Source organism: Syngnathus floridae, chromosome 4 (assembly GCF_059516105.1).
Source record: "Syngnathus floridae isolate MCC-2025c chromosome 4, RoL_Sflo_1.0, whole genome shotgun sequence".
Classification (NCBI taxonomy): Eukaryota; Metazoa; Chordata; class Actinopteri; order Syngnathiformes; family Syngnathidae; genus Syngnathus; species Syngnathus floridae.
Genome location: NC_142416.1, coordinates 14,867,617 through 14,885,878, shown reverse-complemented (window position 1 = coordinate 14,885,878; position 18,262 = coordinate 14,867,617). Strand labels below are relative to the sequence as shown.

The window sequence follows — 18,262 nt, the reverse complement described above, 5'->3', positions numbered from 1 at the left end:
CAAGGAACACATGAAACCAAGCATGTGCCGTCTTATCGACGAAGCGACCTGTGAGTGTGTGCTCATCTTTCTTACCTCCCAGGTAAAGCGGGGAGTCGATGTTGAGTGTGGACTGTTTGCTGATGGAGTTGATGGATTTAGGGGCCCCGCCATCGATAGACAATGACAAAGTTTGATCGGATGCTACCAACTCCACCGCGTGGAAAGTGCCATCATTCACTGTCTCCACGCTGAGGGACAAACAATGGAATCATCTGTCATGTAAAAACTTAGTGAGCGCACTTTAGCTTCTTTGTGTCCCACAAACCTGTATATAGCAGAGGGAGGATAAGCGCCAGTATCGTAGCTGACCCGAAGGCGCCCCCGATAAAGCTCCATTGCAATGTGATCATTATCCCCCTTATATAATAACACCCCGCTGTCCTCATCTGTAGCAATCTGAGAACACAGCGCGATATATATGAGAATGCAGAAGGTACTTCCAATCTAGATTAACGGAAAAGACATCCCGCACCTGCAGGCTAATGTTGGTCTGTGGCGAGATCAGATTGGAGGGAAGCTGTAGGTAGGACTCCCGGTCCACAAAGTTGACACTGACGAGCGTTTCGCAGCGTTCCCCCTCGTAGCCTTGGAGACATTGGCAGCGGGGGTCGGTTCCCATGACGACGCATTGCGCCCCGTTGAGGCAGTCGTGGTTGTCGCAGGGGCTGGTGCGAGGAAGGACCATTGGTGGGGACAAGTCGCAGAATAACCCGCTGCAACACACACACACATTGTTTAAGAATGATGGCAACACGCTTCGGGACTACAGCTAATGAATCACCACAAGGGGGAGCCCTCCTACTCTAGTTTCAGAAGGACCAGGTAAATCAATAGCTACTCAATGAATCCAAAATTTTATTTCACTTCATTAAAGGCTGTTAATTTACAATATAGATCATAATATATCAAATAGGGGCTGTAAAAGAAAATATTATACTGGATTTGCATCGCTCACCTGTAGCCCTCTGGACAGACACAAGTGTAGCCGTTGATGGCGTCAATGCACTGAGCGCCATTTTGACACTTATTTTCATCGCAGTCGTTATAGTCCAGCTCGCAGTGTTCTCCAATATAACCTGGGGTGCACTCACATCTACGACACACACACGGATTGCCCACATGCATTAAAACGTCTTTCGCATAAACTCAGCAACTGTTTACTTTTTATGTGAGACCTGCTCTGACTCAAGTACAGTGGGAGAGGAACAAGACAGAACTGCTTATGATGCCAATGATTGTGTGAGCACATGTCCGTCTCGCCCACTCACTTGTATCCCTGAGGGGTCAAAATGCACTTTGAATCGTGTTGACATGGATTCAGTTCCGGAGCACAGAAATCCAGTTTCTCTTCACACAGCTCTCCTGGGAACACACACACACACAAAAACACACAGACATACTTTCAGCTTGAACAACTCTGACAAGCTGCATGCGTCTGTACTGAGTGTGTGGGTGTGTGTGTTTGCGTATTGTTTGATGGATGGCTCTCTTGTGGGCAAGGCTAACGCAGAGGTCTGACAAATGATCTAATCTGTGGGAATGTCATGTCCCTGATGATATTCCCAGGCGCATACCGGTGCTCCTCAAACTCAGAACTTTTAAATTGATTAAAAGAAATCATGAGGGAGTAAAACAGAGCTCGTGACAGCATCCACAATGGGAATAATTATAAAATTACTTGAGGATCTGTCTGCGATATGTTCAGTGATGGGTGATATTTATGCCTGTTTACAACATTTAGTCCTAAAAAGTGATGTTAAAATTTAGAGAACAGCATTTTGAAAGAATATTTCTTTTGGTGTTTTATTTTGAATGGCCATTTCATGAGTGTGGAATCTTCCCATTTTGACATTTATCTTAACCTTTCTGCAAAATTCATCACCTACCTACACCTCTGGAACATTGCTAGCCGTGTTCATGAAAACGCAGTCGTGAAAGTGTCGTAAAATACATTGCAATCCTTTCATCATTTCCACTGCATGACCAAAATCATCGCACTTGAGGGAAGTCATTTGTATAACAATAATAATATACTGTCTGTAGTATAATAATATGCATTCAGCAGCAAGCAGCAATTTAAACAAAAGTGCAACGTGAATAACAGTCGAAAATTGAGGACATGCAATTTGAACAGAGTGCACAAGCATTACATGCTTGAGTGAATATCAAATTTCCAATTAGCACTGCTAAATCATTGAAAGGAAGGGAGGAGGGAGAGAGGGAGGGACAGCGAGACGAACCAACTAACCTCTCTCCACCTCATTGGTAGCAGCTGCAACCACAGTAAAGACGGCGGATGGCGGAAAGCAGAGCGAGATGAAGAAAAAGACAAATGACAGCGAGATAGAGAGAGAAGAGCGCCACAAAAGTTAGCAGTCGCACGTGATTAGCGCAACGCTAAAGCAGACACACAGCAGAGCAGTGTTAGAACAGAGTAGAGAGCAGTGATTCCCAACTTATGTGCCATGGTACTTTAGTGTGCCTTGAGAGACCATTAGATGTGGCAGGAAATTGGAAATGAGCCAATTTCCACTTCATTGCTTGGAAAATTACAGTGCATTTACTAAAAATAACACAAATTTTAAAGTGTTTGTAGTCTCCATCTCATGTGTGGCATATTGACACTTTTAAAAACGGTCTTAAGACATTTCTTTTTAAAAAGGCATTTTCTGTAGGACTATGAGATTTTTTTTTTTTTAAATGTAAAGTGCACTATAAATATAATTTATTATTATTATTATTATTATTATTATTATTATTATTATTATTATTATTATTATTATTGCGGAGCTACAGAGTCTCAACGCAGATGTGTGCTCGAGCTCTTTGAGCGAATTTTTGTCCAAAATCAATTGTTCTGTAATCCTTTTATTTCTAAGGATAATGTTGTAAGATTAGTTTAAAGATTTGCAGTTTAAACTACTAATCAAAGGCAATTATAAAAAAAATGTTAGGGGGGTGTTTGTCAATTGCATTTTTTTTTCAAATAGGCAATTATTGTACATACTTTTTATGACATTTTTATTTAGTGATGTGCCCTGACATTTTTCTAATGTAAAATATATGCCTTGGCTCAATAAAGTTTGGGAAGCACTGGAGGAGAGTACTGATGTGAGTGTGCCCGTCACCATGGAGACGACATTAGCCATGTGTTTGTTACCTGTGTATTCTGGTGAGCACATGCATGTGTAGTTGTTGATTCCATCGACGCATGTCGAGTTGTTCTCACAGTCGTTATCTTCACAGTCGTCGATGTTAAACTCACAAGAGTCGCCCTCAAAGCCTTCGGGGCACACACACCTTGGAGCGAACACACACACTGCATCGTCAGCATCATCGACTCTACATATTCCCGGTAGAAAGTCATTAATCTGTTGACATGAGCGTGCCTTGAGTTTGTAAATACAGTTCACACGCACACATCCACACACACACCCACTCACACACTGAGCACAGTCGGAGAGGTAAATTATGGGACTAATAAATGCTCTCATGCGGCATGGAAGGATTAATATGTCATTTTGTTGTCAAGCACAGCTTCTAGCCACAATCCCCCAATACCGAAGCAGGAAAGGTTACTATACAAATAATGAAACTAAAGACAAAGCAGCTGGAAAGTTGAAGAGTTTGTTGGCGTCACCTTGTGGCCACTTGCCCAATCATGTGATACACCGTTAAAAGAATGAGTTCCTGGGGATTTGAATAATGATGAATATTCTATAATATAGATGTGCAGGCTCAGCGAGCTCATAAATCAGACTGGAATGGTAAGGGGTTAATGTTGAAAGTCAAGAGAGAAGGTGAGGGAGAAGCATTTATACTGATTTATTTTCCACGTAAGGCAATTTCATTTCCACATCTTATAGGTATGTTTTAAAAATGTGTCATACAAATTCCCTATGACAAATGGTGGGCAGAAAATGCAAGTAATATGAATGTAACGTCAAACTGAAGGAAATAGCATGGCCAGAAGCTAATTTTCGTGAAAGTCAGATAAGGTGACCAATGTACAATTTGCTATGTGCATCTCATCTTTTTTTTTTTTTTTTTTTTTTAAGCATAAAATCTGATCAGATTATTATTATTATCATTAAATTCTGACTGTCATGTTCAAAAATCCTCATTGAAAGCAAATTACCTAGTGAGGGCTAAATTTAGTCAGATTTTTTTTTTGAATTTGATATCAATTTTGGGACACCAAGGGTTGAGAAATAACCTCTTCATTAAAAGCCATTATAATACCCGAGTACAATCTGCATAAAAAAATAATCTTACCAGAAACTACCTCCTTCGCCTTCCTTTAGATGACAAGTTCCTCCATTCTGGCAGGGATTACTGATGCAAGCATGAATGGGCTCCTCACAGTTCTGGCCCTACATAGACAAGGCATTCTTTCATCATTAAAAATCCTCATAACAATCAACAAACATTCTAATCCGTTCATGAGATCCTCTGTTGTACCTTAAAACCGTATGGACAGGTGCAGCGGTAGAAATGCACCGGGTCATTGAAGCAGGTGCCGTCATTCTTGCACGGGCTGGACAGGCAGGGCTCACATTTCGCCTGGATGCTGATATCTACTGGGCCTGTTTGTTGCAGACACATTACATGGACCCAACACCACATAGATGATCAGTTTGCATAGTTAACAAGCTCAGACATGACCGCTAAATTAGATTGCGTGGACACACAAGCACACAAACACACTCACGCACAGACATTGACTTGCACTGAGTGTCTTTTGCTTTTAGTGGTCAGAACGATACACAATACAGGTCCAAACACGGAGTTGCAAAGGGGAAAAGGAGTCTGGGTGGATAAGACGAGGGATAACCAGGCCGGGCCAATATCAAGGAACTGGGGGAGGCGTGACTGAGGAGGAATAGGTGATGAGCTACTTTACCTGGCACCAGAAAACCACAAGGCCCCGGGACTTCTACAGTGCGTCAGTTAGATTAGGTTAAAAATAGGATTCAGTCATGTGATCATTGTCAGAAAAAAAAGTATTAGTTCACGAAAGATGAGATTTAACTTTAACTTCAGACAACACCCCACCAAATAATCACTCGTGTCAAAATGTAAGCAGTTTAAATGTGTTTTCTAGGGTAAAACTCGTAATTGGCGACTTGTGGTCTCCTCTTGGAGTCCTCAATTGCGCTCATTGTACACATTACAGATGTGTACAATGGAACCTATAAAGCAAAATGGCTCTGAGGTCTTACGATCCATAATTGTCAGGAAAAACTATGCCACTGAAGTCACAGAAAATTCCAAAAATTCCTGGTGTATTGAGGAATTTTGTGGCTTCTTTGCTACACTTTCACAAAAGATGGACCAAGAACAACAAAAGATTGGAAGAGAAGAATGTGAGAAGAAGGAAAATACACAGTTATATCACACTAGCTTCAGTCGCCAGATCAACATGGCCTGTCGCCATTTTATCATGGCAGCTCTACAGTGATTATTTCAATTTCCAACTAGCAAAATGCTCTCAAAATCCAAAATAATCAAACCAGAATGGATTGTGTTCAACCTCCTAGGTTCCGCAGTTTCTCCTTCTACGTGCCGCTGTGCTGTTGAAAGTAGAGCAAGCATCGCGCATTCCACATACCTGTGCAGGTGAACTTCTTGGATGGCGTGGTGAGCAGCAGTTTGTCGGTCATGTCGCCGGGCCCCGCGCAGCGGGCGATGCCGGGCTCTTTGTAGCCGCTTTTCACCCAGTCGGACAACCACTGCATGTGGCAGTCGCAGTGCAGAGGGTTTGCTCCCAGAGCCCTGCCACAGACATATTTAATAGTTATACATTAAAATATAATGTTGATCCAACATCAACTTACCATTGAAATACTCCAAACGAATGATTTAAAGAAATATTTTCAAATACATATTTTATATTACCCATAGGCAGACGGGCTGCACGTATTATGTTTTCTTGCAATATTGTTTATTTTTTTCTGACAATTTTACTCCCATCACAGTTTTACTATTACTTTCAGTGAGGTTTTAATGGACCTTTACATAATCTAATTGTGTGGAATCAGTCAAAATAAAAACATGATCAAATCCTGCAAAACAATTTTGGTTCCCTTTTTTTTGTGGCTACTTTAGTGATGCTTTCAGTCTCATTCAAGGCCATTTTATCCTTACCCACAGCGCACTTCAACTGCAATAAAAATATATTGTTAAATCTTTGCGACCTTTCTGAAGACAGATTTTTTTCCCCCCAGAGCTCTCATTAGCTTGAGTACCTACAGAAATGGTCAGTGCGTGTGTGCATGTGTGTGTTGCTCACAAGTGTGAAAGTGATGACAGGTCTTTGAAGGCTCCTTCTGGTATGAGTGATATATCATTTCCATGGAGGGACCTGAGAAAGAGAGTTTAGTGAGACGAGTCTGGCTGAGTTCCTGCACTTCGGCTCAACTTTGAAGATACTCACAGCAAACGTAGAGACTTGAGTCCATCGAAGGCCCTCACTGGTATGCACCGCAGACGGTTGTAGCTCAGGATTCTTTTTGACACAAATTAAACATGTTGCCATGGAAACACGGGCTCAGAACCAGCTATTTGTTATTATTTGCGGCAAGTTATGCTTGGCCACTTTCATACAGACAGATGCAAATATGACTAACTCACAAACACACAATGCTTTGGTTGACATGGTGATCAGTTTGCATGAAGTTTGATTGTTGTTTTATATTCACGTGATTTCAGAAGTCAAACAGGATTTAGTAGGAGACGCTGTATGAATTTGAAAATGGCACACACACACACAAAGAGCGCAAATGAAAAGCCAGACTCACAGGGTAAGCAGCTCAGACATGTTACTGAGGCTGTGGTTGGACAACGTGCTGATCTGGTTGTTACTCAAATCACTGAAAAGGAAACAATAAGTCCATAAACACACACACACACATGCCGTTCTATCAATCCATGTGCGGAACATAACACATTCCGAGTGATACTGTACAGATCTCTGACAAAATACCATTGGGTTACTTTTGGCAGCGAGCAAAACCACAAGGCGCCGGCACATTCTATATTCTAAGTAGTATCGTTTCCCTCGGCGTAAAAGTGGAATGTGAGCACAGACACTTACATGAGCGTCAAGTGTTTGTAATCGGAGAGCTCCACAGGAACCTGAGTGAAGTGGTTTCCATCCAGATACCTGGCAGGTGGAGGGATAGAGAAAAGAGACAGAACGACAGAAAGAGAGAGAGCAAATGAGAAGGAAGAAAAACGTTATTTAATCATGTGGGAAATTCCTCATCTCCAGCAGAGTGTGCAGTCATTTCTGCATGAGCCACAATAAACATGAGCGTTTAATATTCCTACAGGCATCCTATTACAGTTCAGTCACCGTTTCTCCAGCTTGCTTCCACGCACACACATGCATCAACCTGAAACCAACCCAAAATATTAATTGCTTATGTTAATGATGGAAAATGGCGTGATGAAATGACTCAAAGTTTCTGCCTAATTTTTGCACCGGTAATTTAGGCGAGGTGTGTGTGGTTATCATGTCCGACACGCAGCTCAAAGGCTTTGTGTTTAAATCTCAGCTTCAGACTCTAATTTGTCATGAGTATGTGGCATTTTGACCTAACTAATAGAGCAACGTCCAAACTGAATCAGCACCGTGCTCACGGATGATAAATGGACCTGTTGCAAAGGTTGCAATGTGCATTTGATGAAATCACTCACAGCTCAGTGGTTTCTTTGGGCAGGCCTTTGGGCAAAGCGGTGAGGCCCTTGTTGCTACAGCGCACCACCGTGTCCAAGCACGAACACTCCGCCGGGCACCTCAGCACCGGAGAACAGCTGTTGTCATCGTTACCTAGTGAAGATGGATAGATGGGACATGAAGCCACCCAGGGAGAGCAGAGGAAGGATGATAGCTTTCTTTTTTCTACACCTACTGCCGCAACCATTGTGCTGTATCGCTCATGTTGCAAAGAGAAAATGATGCGATGAGTTTTATTTGCTTTGTCTGAGTATGAAAGTTGACCAAAATATTAACGCAATGAAATTATTTTAATTTGTAGTAGTGAAGTTCAACTTTATGTCTTTTACTTTACTGTCTTTGTATACTCAAATGTATTGCTGAAAGATAGTGAAAAACACCATCAGGTCTAAAAAATAAAAAAATGGTAGCAGTTCTGAGAATTAAAATAAAAATGTAATCAAAATATTATCAAATGTAACTAGTTGAATTGCTTTTAGAAAGTAATCAAAACATAAACAAGCCAATGGTAAATATCACTCCATCGTACCGTCTTCACAAGCAAAGTCTTGGACAGCCACATCCTGGATGGGGATCTCTTTCAGGAAGTAAGGACTCTGGCAACGAGGGTTGCCCGTGACAATGCGTTTCCTCCTCAACCAATCACCGAGCCAGGCCAGATGACAGTTACAGTTGAACGGATTGGCCAAAAGGTTGCTGGAGATCAGAAAGTGGCCAGACATTTATTCATTTGATCATTTCCTCTTTTTGCCTTTTCTTGCTCGTACTCACAGAGTCGAGAGTGAGTGGAGTGTGTCGAAGGCTCCGGGGTTCATGGAGGTGATCTGGTTGTCGTAGAGCGACAGCAGACGCACTGAGCTCAAACCCACAAAGCTACTGTTGCTCACGCAGCTGATGCGATTGCTCCGCAGCATACTACTCAAACACAAACAAACATATGAAGTTCAAATGACTCACAGTAGAATTCTAAGACTACTTTTGGTACGCAATACAAATATACTATACGCGTGTGTGTATACCCACAGCGTGCGCAGGCCACCGAGTCCTTTCAGCATGCGGTGATGTACATTTTCCAATCTGTTGGAGGTCAAAATGAGCTCGTTGACCCCTGAAGCTCCTTCAAAAGTGCCCTCCTCTATGTCAGCGATGCGGTTATTACTCAGGTTACTTGTACGGGAGAAAGAGGGGTAAAGGAAAAAAAAAAAGAAATGTGAGACATTTAAGGGTGCAAACAAGGGAATTCAACGGACATGAAAGGATGAGGAAGCAACCCTCTGCAAAGATGAGTGTTTTCTCTTCATGACCTGAATGTGACTCGTGTGTGTATAGCGACTACGATCCACTTAGGATCACTACGTCTGACTCACATCTTCCTCAGATGGGGTAACTTTTTGAAGATCCCTGTCGCCTCAAGGACAGTAAATTCATTGTTGTTCAGACGCCTGAGGGGAGAGAGGGAGCCAGAATATGTTTAGAGGACAACCACAGAGAAAAAAGAGCAGATGAAGGTTGACGCAGTCTCTTCTCAAAGACACTTGATGGATGCACTTGGTCGTCGGCGACAGTAAGTGACTCACAGTTCGGCAGTGTATTGAGGGATGTGGTCTGGTATTTTGGTCAGCTTTTGGTTGGAGCAGTCCACAGTGGTGCCCTCGCAACGGCACTTCTCGGGACAGGCCAGGTCGGCGAAGCAGTCTCCTCCCAGCTTGCTGCGGTAATCCTCCGTACCTGGTTACAATCACAACGGCAGGGTCACAAAGCTGCCGGCATGCCCATCGCGCTTGAGTCGAACCCCAGCATGTACTGGTAATCGCCTCCAAAGTTGACAAAAAATCCATACACACAAGCTTTTTTTCCATCCTGTCAAACACAGACAGAGGTTGAATTCAAAATGCTTGCACACGCAAACACACGCAGACAGTTCTGGTGTCTTGCATCTTGGCCATGCTGTAGGGATTGGCAGGGCCGTTCCATGGTGCTTGACAGAACCATGTTCCACTTTTAGGAACCTGGCAGTCACATGGTTAGATCAAGCACAAAGGAACAACCTGCTCACCGACTGCTCCTCCGCTGGAACACGGGGGTGGGGAGGGTAGTGGCAGCGAGCGAGGAACGAAGGGGGTAGGAACAGGAAAGGGAGAGGAAGGATCAGTTCCCACTAAGTTTGCTAAGGAAAAAAAAAAAGGCCAATTTATATTCTCTGATTTCAAAAATAGTTATTCATTAGTTTGTAATGCCCCTTCGAAGGAAACTATGACTACGATGCGGCCCGTGACTAAAATGAGTTTGACACCTTTTTCTTAGATGATAAATTAGGTCAAATATGAATTCATTCATCTTCCAAAGCGTTTAGCCTCACTCAGGTCACCGGCAACTGTGTAAATAAATAAATTTATATATTAAATACAAAATGCGAATACAAATTTTGGCCAATCAAAAACTGATGGAGCTCGAAGCGTCGCCATGAATTCAGCTGCTCAGCGAGCGTACATTTTTTGGGTTTTTGTAGCACTTGTCATGGATACTATCACATGACATCAGTGTACCTCACAAAACCTCAGTTCAGTGAGCATCAAAGGAAAATCTTTTTTTTTTCTTTGGCTTTTTTGTTGTTGCAGCCTTAATTCATGCGACTTGTGCTTGACCTCAAGACAGTTTTAGGAATAGAATTATTTATATGATAATATTTTACCATAATCATGCTGCAGCAATGACAAATATTAACATCTCCACATATTTGTTTTTAGACCAAACTTGTGAGAATTGTCATACAAAGCGAGTGATGGGAGGAGAGGCCAGTCAGTTTGGTAGAAATTGCCAAGGAAAGAAGTTAAAGCACTTGGGAAGGAGAAGACAAGAGCGACCAACAATCTAAAGTAACAAATCCAAAGACGACAGGGGAAAACTGAGGGATGAGGGGCATATTATTGAAAAACAGAGGAGGTTGCCTTGATCAAGTCAATGGAATGAAAGAAAGAAGAGGGGAGGGAGGGTGGAGGAGGGAAGCAGGAGAGAGGAAGTCGAAACCGGAAGCAGGCGTGAGAAGGACATAAGACATAAGAAACAGGAAGTAACACTGATTGCAGGGGTTGGAGGAGAGTTACAGCGCCAAGAGAAGCTTTTTAGGAACACACACATACACGCACTCACGTACGCACAAAAAAATAGATAAACCTTTGGTTGTTAGGGCCACCATCATCTTGTTGTTTAGAAATGTACACGGGGGAGGCACAAGGGTCAGGTGTGTGTTTCGACGCAAAATGGCATCTATTTTGTGTGTGCGTTACTTACAGCCGACATGGTGTACTCCTGAGTATGTGAGAGAGGCAGTACAGAGGAGAGAAGAAGGGAGTTCACTTGTTTAGTCAAAACAGGAGGCAAGAAACGAATAATAAGTGGAGAAAAGAAAGTAGGGAAAGTTTTTTTCACAGGCAGGTGAAAAAGAGTGTGTTGGCATAACATGACACACGTTCATTTGCTTGCTCTCCAAGCACAAAATTAAACATTCGATTAAATTTACAGCTGTCTTTCAGTTGAAATGGAGAATTGCATATTTGTAAAAAAAAAATAAATAATAATATTTGTCCACACACGCTTCCGGCAAGTTATGTACTCTTAGCTTTTAGCAAGTTACCAGAGTGAAATATGTAAAAACATCATTTCAATTATTGAAACGGCAATAGAATCGAAACTATTAAGCCACATGTAAGGATTGTAATCATAATTATGAGCTGCCCGAAGGTTTAGTCAACTTTTAAATCGACAATCTTCTTAAAATATTCCGTTTTTATCTGCATGTGGTATCTGAGCTTTAAATCCTCGCTTCCCCGGTGAGCCTCTGAGTTAATGACTGCAGTGAACACACACAACACACACACACACGCGCACACACACTGCGCTCTGTGTGCCGCTGCAGTAATGATCACGCCAGTAGCTTCCATACAACTGTCCGATTTGCATATTTCCCAGCACCCCTCCGTGTGTGGCAAGCGTGTGCCCTTTTGATGTTGTACGGTGGACAAAACAGACAAAGCTGCTGGCAGACACACGGCCATGATGTCTTTTTTTTTGGGGCCTGTGAAGTGAGCTGCTGGTTCATAAAGTTTTGTCTTATTGCTCCACGTGCATGTCATGCAAAGCTCACAAATCAATTTTTTACTATTCTCATTAGAACGGTGGGTGCAGTGAGTGTGATGAATAGTTTATGTTAACATCTGACGCATTCGAGTAAGGCAATGGTCACACAAAAATGTGTAAAAAAAAAAAAGGCACAGAAACTGTTTGGGGCAGTAAAAATTCAAAATTTTAACATCTGCTTGTAGATGGAGAAAAACATGAACGATTATTATTATTAGTTAAAAGACTATAAGAGAAATTGTTACATGATTGGGGATGTGCCCCACCCATCAATGAAAGTTAGCTGGAAGAGGCTCCAAGATGGATTTTACAAAGATAAAGTCTTATTATTATTAAAAAAAAAAAAGTCTGACTCATTCAAGAAGAATGTTAAGAGAATAAAGTAGTAATTTGAACAGGTGAGTGTACCACAAAATGTCAATTTCCCAAATGGGGACCTCTATGACCACATATTGATCCAGTGATCATTTTTTAAAAACACTTCTGTTTATGTGATGCCGTTATAATTACTTTGCAGTCTGTGTGCAGGTGGACTTTGAATCTGAACTGTTGTGTGAAGAATTTGAAAGGTGTCAGTGAAAGCACGGCACTCCAAAGCGTGACTGCATTCTGTGACGGAGTGTCGCGCACACACACTCCACTCCCACACATACACACATGCTTGATGTACAATACCTGGGATGAAATATTGTTCTCTAGCTATTGCAGGGAAACAAAGAGAGAGTCAAAGTGAAGGAAACACAACAAATCAAAAATTGAATATCAAGAAAATATTCTTTGCTTGTGTGCATGTATGCTGAGAGAGAAAAAAGTCTGAGGGGAAATACCAAGCAGGAAGACACAGTATGAAAGCGAGAGCGAGACGGGAGCTTGTCAGTTTGGATATCCCGATTGCCCGCGTGTGTGTGCATGGGTGAATGTTCAGTCAGAAGAACAATGAGCTCTGTCACGCTGTGTGTTCATTCATACCTGAACAGCGGAACTTCTTGCTCTTGATTTGTCCGATTCGTTTGTTGGCAAGCCGCCGTGGGCTGGTGCAGCGGGCGCCGCTCGTCTCGATGGGATTGTCCTGCAGGTAGTCGGCCAGCCACTTCAGGTGACAGTCACAGATGAATGGGTTTTGAGCTAAATGCCTGTGACACACACATACGGGGTACACATAAGTATACACACACAACATATGGAGGCAGTAAGAAAGATAAGGTTGCTTGCACAAGTCGTAATCTTACTCCTTACTAGTTGATTTATATTTAATACAGAACAGTAATTGGTTTCGACAATTGTGTAGAAATACTGTATAAGATTTTGAGTATATTTCTGTGCATGTCTATGGGGAAGATTAAAAAGCTGTTCAGTTTCATACTTATTGATGACTGCTTTGTGGTTAAACATTGTTATCAAAGATACATTTAAAATGCTGCATGCAAAGCTAAGAACAAGTTACTATAGCAACAGTTCAGCTGATGCGCTCAGTCTTGTAATGTGTGTATTTAAAGACTCATCCACATTTTGTGTTTGAGAGAAATGCAAATAGTAATATTCATAACAGTAAGCCTGAAATATTATTTTTCAATCATAAGTAACTACAAACGAAATTTCTATAAATAGAAAAGTCATTAAAGTCAACATTAAATTATTTATCGAATTCATTACTAATTAATTAAATTAAGAATGAATAATGAGCAAGAGGTTCGGTGCACCCGTGACTGATCACCAGCCAATCACAGGAGGACATATAGACAAATAACCATTCACACTCACATTCTTCATTGAAGACAATACAAGCAGATATACTTGACAAAAATACTTTTTAAATCATGATAAGTGTGGAGTAGTGAGCAGTTTATGTCGCTCAAGGAGAAAAAATGTGTTTACATACAGCGTCTGTATAGCCCTTAGTGATGAAAAGGTTCCTTTGGCGATGGTCTGGAGCTTGTTGTCATAGAGTGACAGAAGGTTGAGATTGTGGAGATCCTGAAAGGCATCCACACGGAGGCACGCTATCTTATTTGCATTCAATAACCTGAAAGACAGAAAAGGTGCATTGAAAGTTGGTGAATAATGACAATAATGAGTTTTCCTGCTATTATTCGTCAATGAATGTGTCTTGAAGTCAGCCATGATGGTTTTTTATTAGAAGACTTTTAAGCCGAGTATCAATTGTAAAGTGTCTGCAAATACAAATGTGGGGATGCGCGTCTACTCACAAGAGCTGCAGAGAAAACAGCCCTTCAAACAGCCCTTTGGAGATCTCTGTTATCTTATTACCGTACAGAACGCTGTGGAAAACAAATATATATCAACATTAAATCCGACATTTAATAAAATATTTTGGCAAGAAGCTAAATTACATTATTATTCATTATCTTTCTGAATAATAAAAAATATCCAGAAGATAGTTATATTTTATATATTTTTTTCCAATAAAAACAGTCATAATATAGTAAGAAGATTGTTGCAATTTTGGTGGGTAAATGTCAAAATACAAGACCTGTCATGTTAACGTCAGGGAAGACCATAAATATTTATTTTAAACACTGCTAGTTCATGATTGAGCAAGCCCAACAAAAATTTCATGTGTGCCATTTGTTGGACTGAGGATGGCAAAAAATGCCCACTTCACTCTTTGTAGAACATTCTTCAGCCTTACGATATTTTTTTCTTGACCATTTTCTTGAAAGAAAAACCAAACTTAAGATACCAATGAAAATGGATACAAATAAAATGATATTTTTGGCTAAAACAAAGTTTTTCCACGCTCCGACAAGCTAATATCGGCTTGTTTAGCATGCCGACATGGCAAAACATGGCCTTTTCTTGATAACGAATGATTCGCGCTTCTTTCCATTTCATGGATTTTAAACTCTGACAACGTTCCAACCACTCCATTCATGACCACATATTTAAGATATAAAGTACACTGAGTGGTGTAACAAAAGCCTTCATAAATCTGCTGGCCATCGTGCCGTGAAGAATGTACTCTGTTATCTAGAAAAAAAAAACCAAGGCTCTTCACGCTGACTTCACAAGCAGGTCAAGAACCCAAACTCCTTGCTCGACCAAACACTTTTGCGCTCAAACTTGTTGGTCATTGCTATGCTTCATGCCCGCTCAATCTGCGCGTGTACAGACATGTGTTTGCAATTGTGTTTTCGTTCATTGTGCTGAGTGGCAACTCCTGAGAAACCCGAGGCTGGGAAACGACGCAGCGCACTTACTGTACACACACACGCACACACACTATCGATGGCTCATTTAAATCGACATAACACGCAATGTACGCATACTGCAGCCTAATGTAGGAGTCGTACTCTAAGTGATGTGTCAGCACGAAGGTGGGTGTCGCATTCACTGGCTGGGTGGTGAAAGTGTAATGAGGTGGCAGAAGCCTCCATTCAGCAATTCAGCATTTATGAATTATTGATTCTGGAGAGACGAGATCTTAATATAACTTCTTCAGACAATAACCCCGCATTGCCTCCCACCCTCTCGACCGCCTCAGCCCGGCTTCACACGCAAACCCGAGTGCTGGGCCAGCGATGAGGTCGTTCTTTTTAAAAGAGCGCAGAGATTAGCGATCAAATGTCTGCTTCGATCACATTTACTTGACATGTCGACATAAAGAGCAGAAGTCTTACTCGCAACTGCAAATGTTTAGAAGTCAATTCCAGGTCACTATCTCCACTATCAGACAGGTCATATAAACATTTGTTCCTGGGTTCAATCAAATTGCTTGTGTCTCATCCAAAAACTGCATCTCTATTTATTAGTGGATGTTTGTCAAATGTTTTCATGGAGTTTATGAGATGGGCTAACATTGTGAGGCTGCTGGATTCACTGGCGGATCTAAAGGGGGGCCATGGGAGCACTGCCCACCTCCCCTGAAAAAAATCTGCTGCGACCCCCCTGATGCCAGGCCAGATAATTGACTTTTAATTAATTCCAGATTTTTTTTTCAACATTCCCACCTGTTGCCCTTTCTTTCTAAGCATTTTCGAGGAATTTAGAGGGTTTGTAAAAAAAATTCCCTGAGATATCCTTGACCCAAAAAAATAAATCCTAGATGAATCAATGACTCGATTAGCCAGAACTCATGCACATCACTCCCTTAACAAAGGGCCATGGTGAGTACTTACAGAGAGTTGAGGGATCGCAGACCTTGAAAGGCATCAGGAGCCAACTCTGAAATCTGATTGTTACTCAAGTCTCTGCAAAAAGAACAGTGAAAAAATAAAATAAAATAAAAAACAGACCGGTGTATATATAAATATGATGCTAGTCATCTACTCACATTCTTCGCAGTTTCTTATAAGAAGAAAAGGCGCCGGCTGGGATCACCTTGATGGCGTTCTGCTCCAATCGTCTGGAACCAAACATACACAGACCATTGATGGATGATAATTTAACATTGAAATCGTTTCGCTACTCTTAATTAGGACGGCTGTTTTGGAGGCCTCTGGAATTGCACAAACAGTTTGTGATCTCAAGTCTAGGGAGGGGCTCGAATTTCATCACTGTGATTAGAGCGACCATTTGCAAGACAACCATTGGACTGTGAAGATTTTCCTGCCACCGACTTTATTTTCCATTCTCACTTCTCATTCACAGAGCACGTTTACATTTTCAATGTAAGGAAGTTTCGTGGAGTTGATTTGGATTCAATTCTGGTGTAATACTGTAGGGGGGCTGCGATGGGATTTCCTCCAGAGCCAGGAAACAAGAGTTCATCCTCAAAAGCAAGAAATCATCTTAGATTTTCATCATTTCTACACATACATCATTATTATTAGATTCATAGTCATTAATTCTGACCACCATGGCAATTAGTGGTAAAACAAAGCCTCCAAAACGCCAGTGGTGTGTTTTCGGACGCCAAATGTGTGCACATAGTCAGAGCACTATAATATTAGTGGCTGCATGTCACAACCGAAGAATGCGTTCTTTTATTTTGTATTGTATTACAACAATAACTCGGTGCTTGGATAAGAACGGCTTTAACAGTCTGAAATCACTGGAGACATGTCTGAGACCACATCACGTCTCAGGATGCCAAAATAGGTTTTGGTTTTTCACAGCTGTCCGCAGGAGAGGCTTATTTGTCTAATCGTATTTTGTTACAGCAGTGACGTTTTTGAAGTCAACTGGGATATAAAAGCAGTTGATCTGAATCCCATTGGAGTATTTTTTTTGAATTCATAGAGAAGTCATGGACTTTTTGAAACTTGTTGAGTCAAGTCTAATCTGTCATCATAAATCCCCAAATTAATTCAGACCATTAATGCTTATAAATTCATACTTCAAGGTAAGCGTGGTGACATCTTTTAGGGGCATCAATGAAAAAATAATCTTATAAATCATTCAGTCAGTGAAAATTTAGTGGACTCTCTAATGTCCTGTGACACTGAAACTGCTTATTTCCCTTTCAATTATTAGGGTTGAAAAAATTGAAATTTGAGTGTAGCGTTCCGGAATAGTTTGTTTGGATTTCTTCCGAATGTGCTTCCAAGAACACCTTGTACGTTTCCTTTAATTCCATTTCTGCTTACAACTCAGTCAGTCAATCCGGTGGTTTTAAAAGTTGGGAGTCAAGTTCTGCCACTTTAAATCTAGCGGTCGTCTCTCAGATAAAGATATGATCGGCCTTGTCCTTTAGATTGAGCTTTTAATTCTTTCTCGTTCATCCCGTCATTACTGTCTTTAATCAGAGAAGAGCTGCATGACCGGGATTTCTCATTTCACAGCTGTGTGGTTTTATTCCACTGCAGTGAGAGAGACAGGCTGTGAGCGAAAACTGTGTACCACAGTTATAGTCAAGAGCAGCATGGGGCAAAAGCACGAACAATTGTCCCCATTGTTGACTAGGTGTGTTTATGCGTGTGCAGTGTGTGTGTCTGGAGGCCAAGTGAGTGTGTCTTACATCTCAGTAATAGTTTCAGGGAGGTTGGTGGGTATTTCTGTCAGACCCTTCCCTCTGCAGTCCACAATGTTGTTGCTGCAGGTGCACGACTCAGGACACTGCAACACACTGCAGGACGAAGACGACGACTGGTAACCTAAATGGAGACAATGCTCGATATTAGCTTTGCTACTGCGGATAAATCTGCAAAATGCAAAAAGAATTCAGTGAGGAAAATGAAAGAGCGAAACAAAACAAGTGACAGAAAGATGATTTTGCATTCTGTATGAATTGGAAGTTGAATACTTGCCTTCATCCGAATCTTGAAAAGGATGAGCGACAGACAGTAAGGAAGAAACAATGAGACAAAGCAAATATTTTTTGTAAAGCTTGGAAGAGTCAATACAACACGCCAATAGTCAGCAACACAGATTTGAGCGACTATG

The 18,262-nt window shown here is 41.4% G+C and overlaps 1 protein-coding gene across 4 annotated transcripts in view; it reads right to left on the bottom strand.

Moving 5' to 3' along the window:
* slit2 (slit homolog 2 (Drosophila)) overlaps positions 1-18,262 on the bottom strand; it is a 115,973-nt gene that overhangs the window by 2,760 nt on the left and 94,951 nt on the right. For 3 of the 4 annotated variants that reach the window (XM_088372448.1, XM_088372449.1, XM_088372451.1), the window contains 28 exons: positions 18,127-18,138; positions 17,838-17,973; positions 16,212-16,283; positions 16,057-16,128; positions 14,128-14,199; positions 13,800-13,943; positions 12,890-13,053; positions 11,075-11,092; positions 9,361-9,511; positions 9,151-9,225; positions 8,807-8,950; positions 8,555-8,698; positions 8,313-8,479; positions 7,744-7,876; positions 7,139-7,207; positions 6,843-6,914; positions 6,479-6,550; positions 6,335-6,406; positions 5,654-5,817; positions 4,504-4,628; positions 4,318-4,415; positions 3,203-3,342; positions 2,291-2,314; positions 1,311-1,404; positions 998-1,135; positions 515-755; positions 308-438; positions 76-230 (listed from right to left, as the gene is read on the bottom strand). In XM_088372448.1, the coding sequence (XP_088228574.1) occupies positions 76-230; positions 308-438; positions 515-755; positions 998-1,135; positions 1,311-1,404; positions 2,291-2,314; positions 3,203-3,342; positions 4,318-4,415; positions 4,504-4,628; positions 5,654-5,817; positions 6,335-6,406; positions 6,479-6,550; positions 6,843-6,914; positions 7,139-7,207; positions 7,744-7,876; positions 8,313-8,479; positions 8,555-8,698; positions 8,807-8,950; positions 9,151-9,225; positions 9,361-9,511; positions 11,075-11,092; positions 12,890-13,053; positions 13,800-13,943; positions 14,128-14,199; positions 16,057-16,128; positions 16,212-16,283; positions 17,838-17,973; positions 18,127-18,138 (3,099 nt within the window). The remainder of the gene's footprint in view (positions 1-75; positions 231-307; positions 439-514; positions 756-997; positions 1,136-1,310; positions 1,405-2,290; positions 2,315-3,202; positions 3,343-4,317; positions 4,416-4,503; positions 4,629-5,653; positions 5,818-6,334; positions 6,407-6,478; positions 6,551-6,842; positions 6,915-7,138; positions 7,208-7,743; positions 7,877-8,312; positions 8,480-8,554; positions 8,699-8,806; positions 8,951-9,150; positions 9,226-9,360; positions 9,512-11,074; positions 11,093-12,889; positions 13,054-13,799; positions 13,944-14,127; positions 14,200-16,056; positions 16,129-16,211; positions 16,284-17,837; positions 17,974-18,126; positions 18,139-18,262) is intronic. The other variant, XM_088372450.1, reaches the window with a different exon arrangement.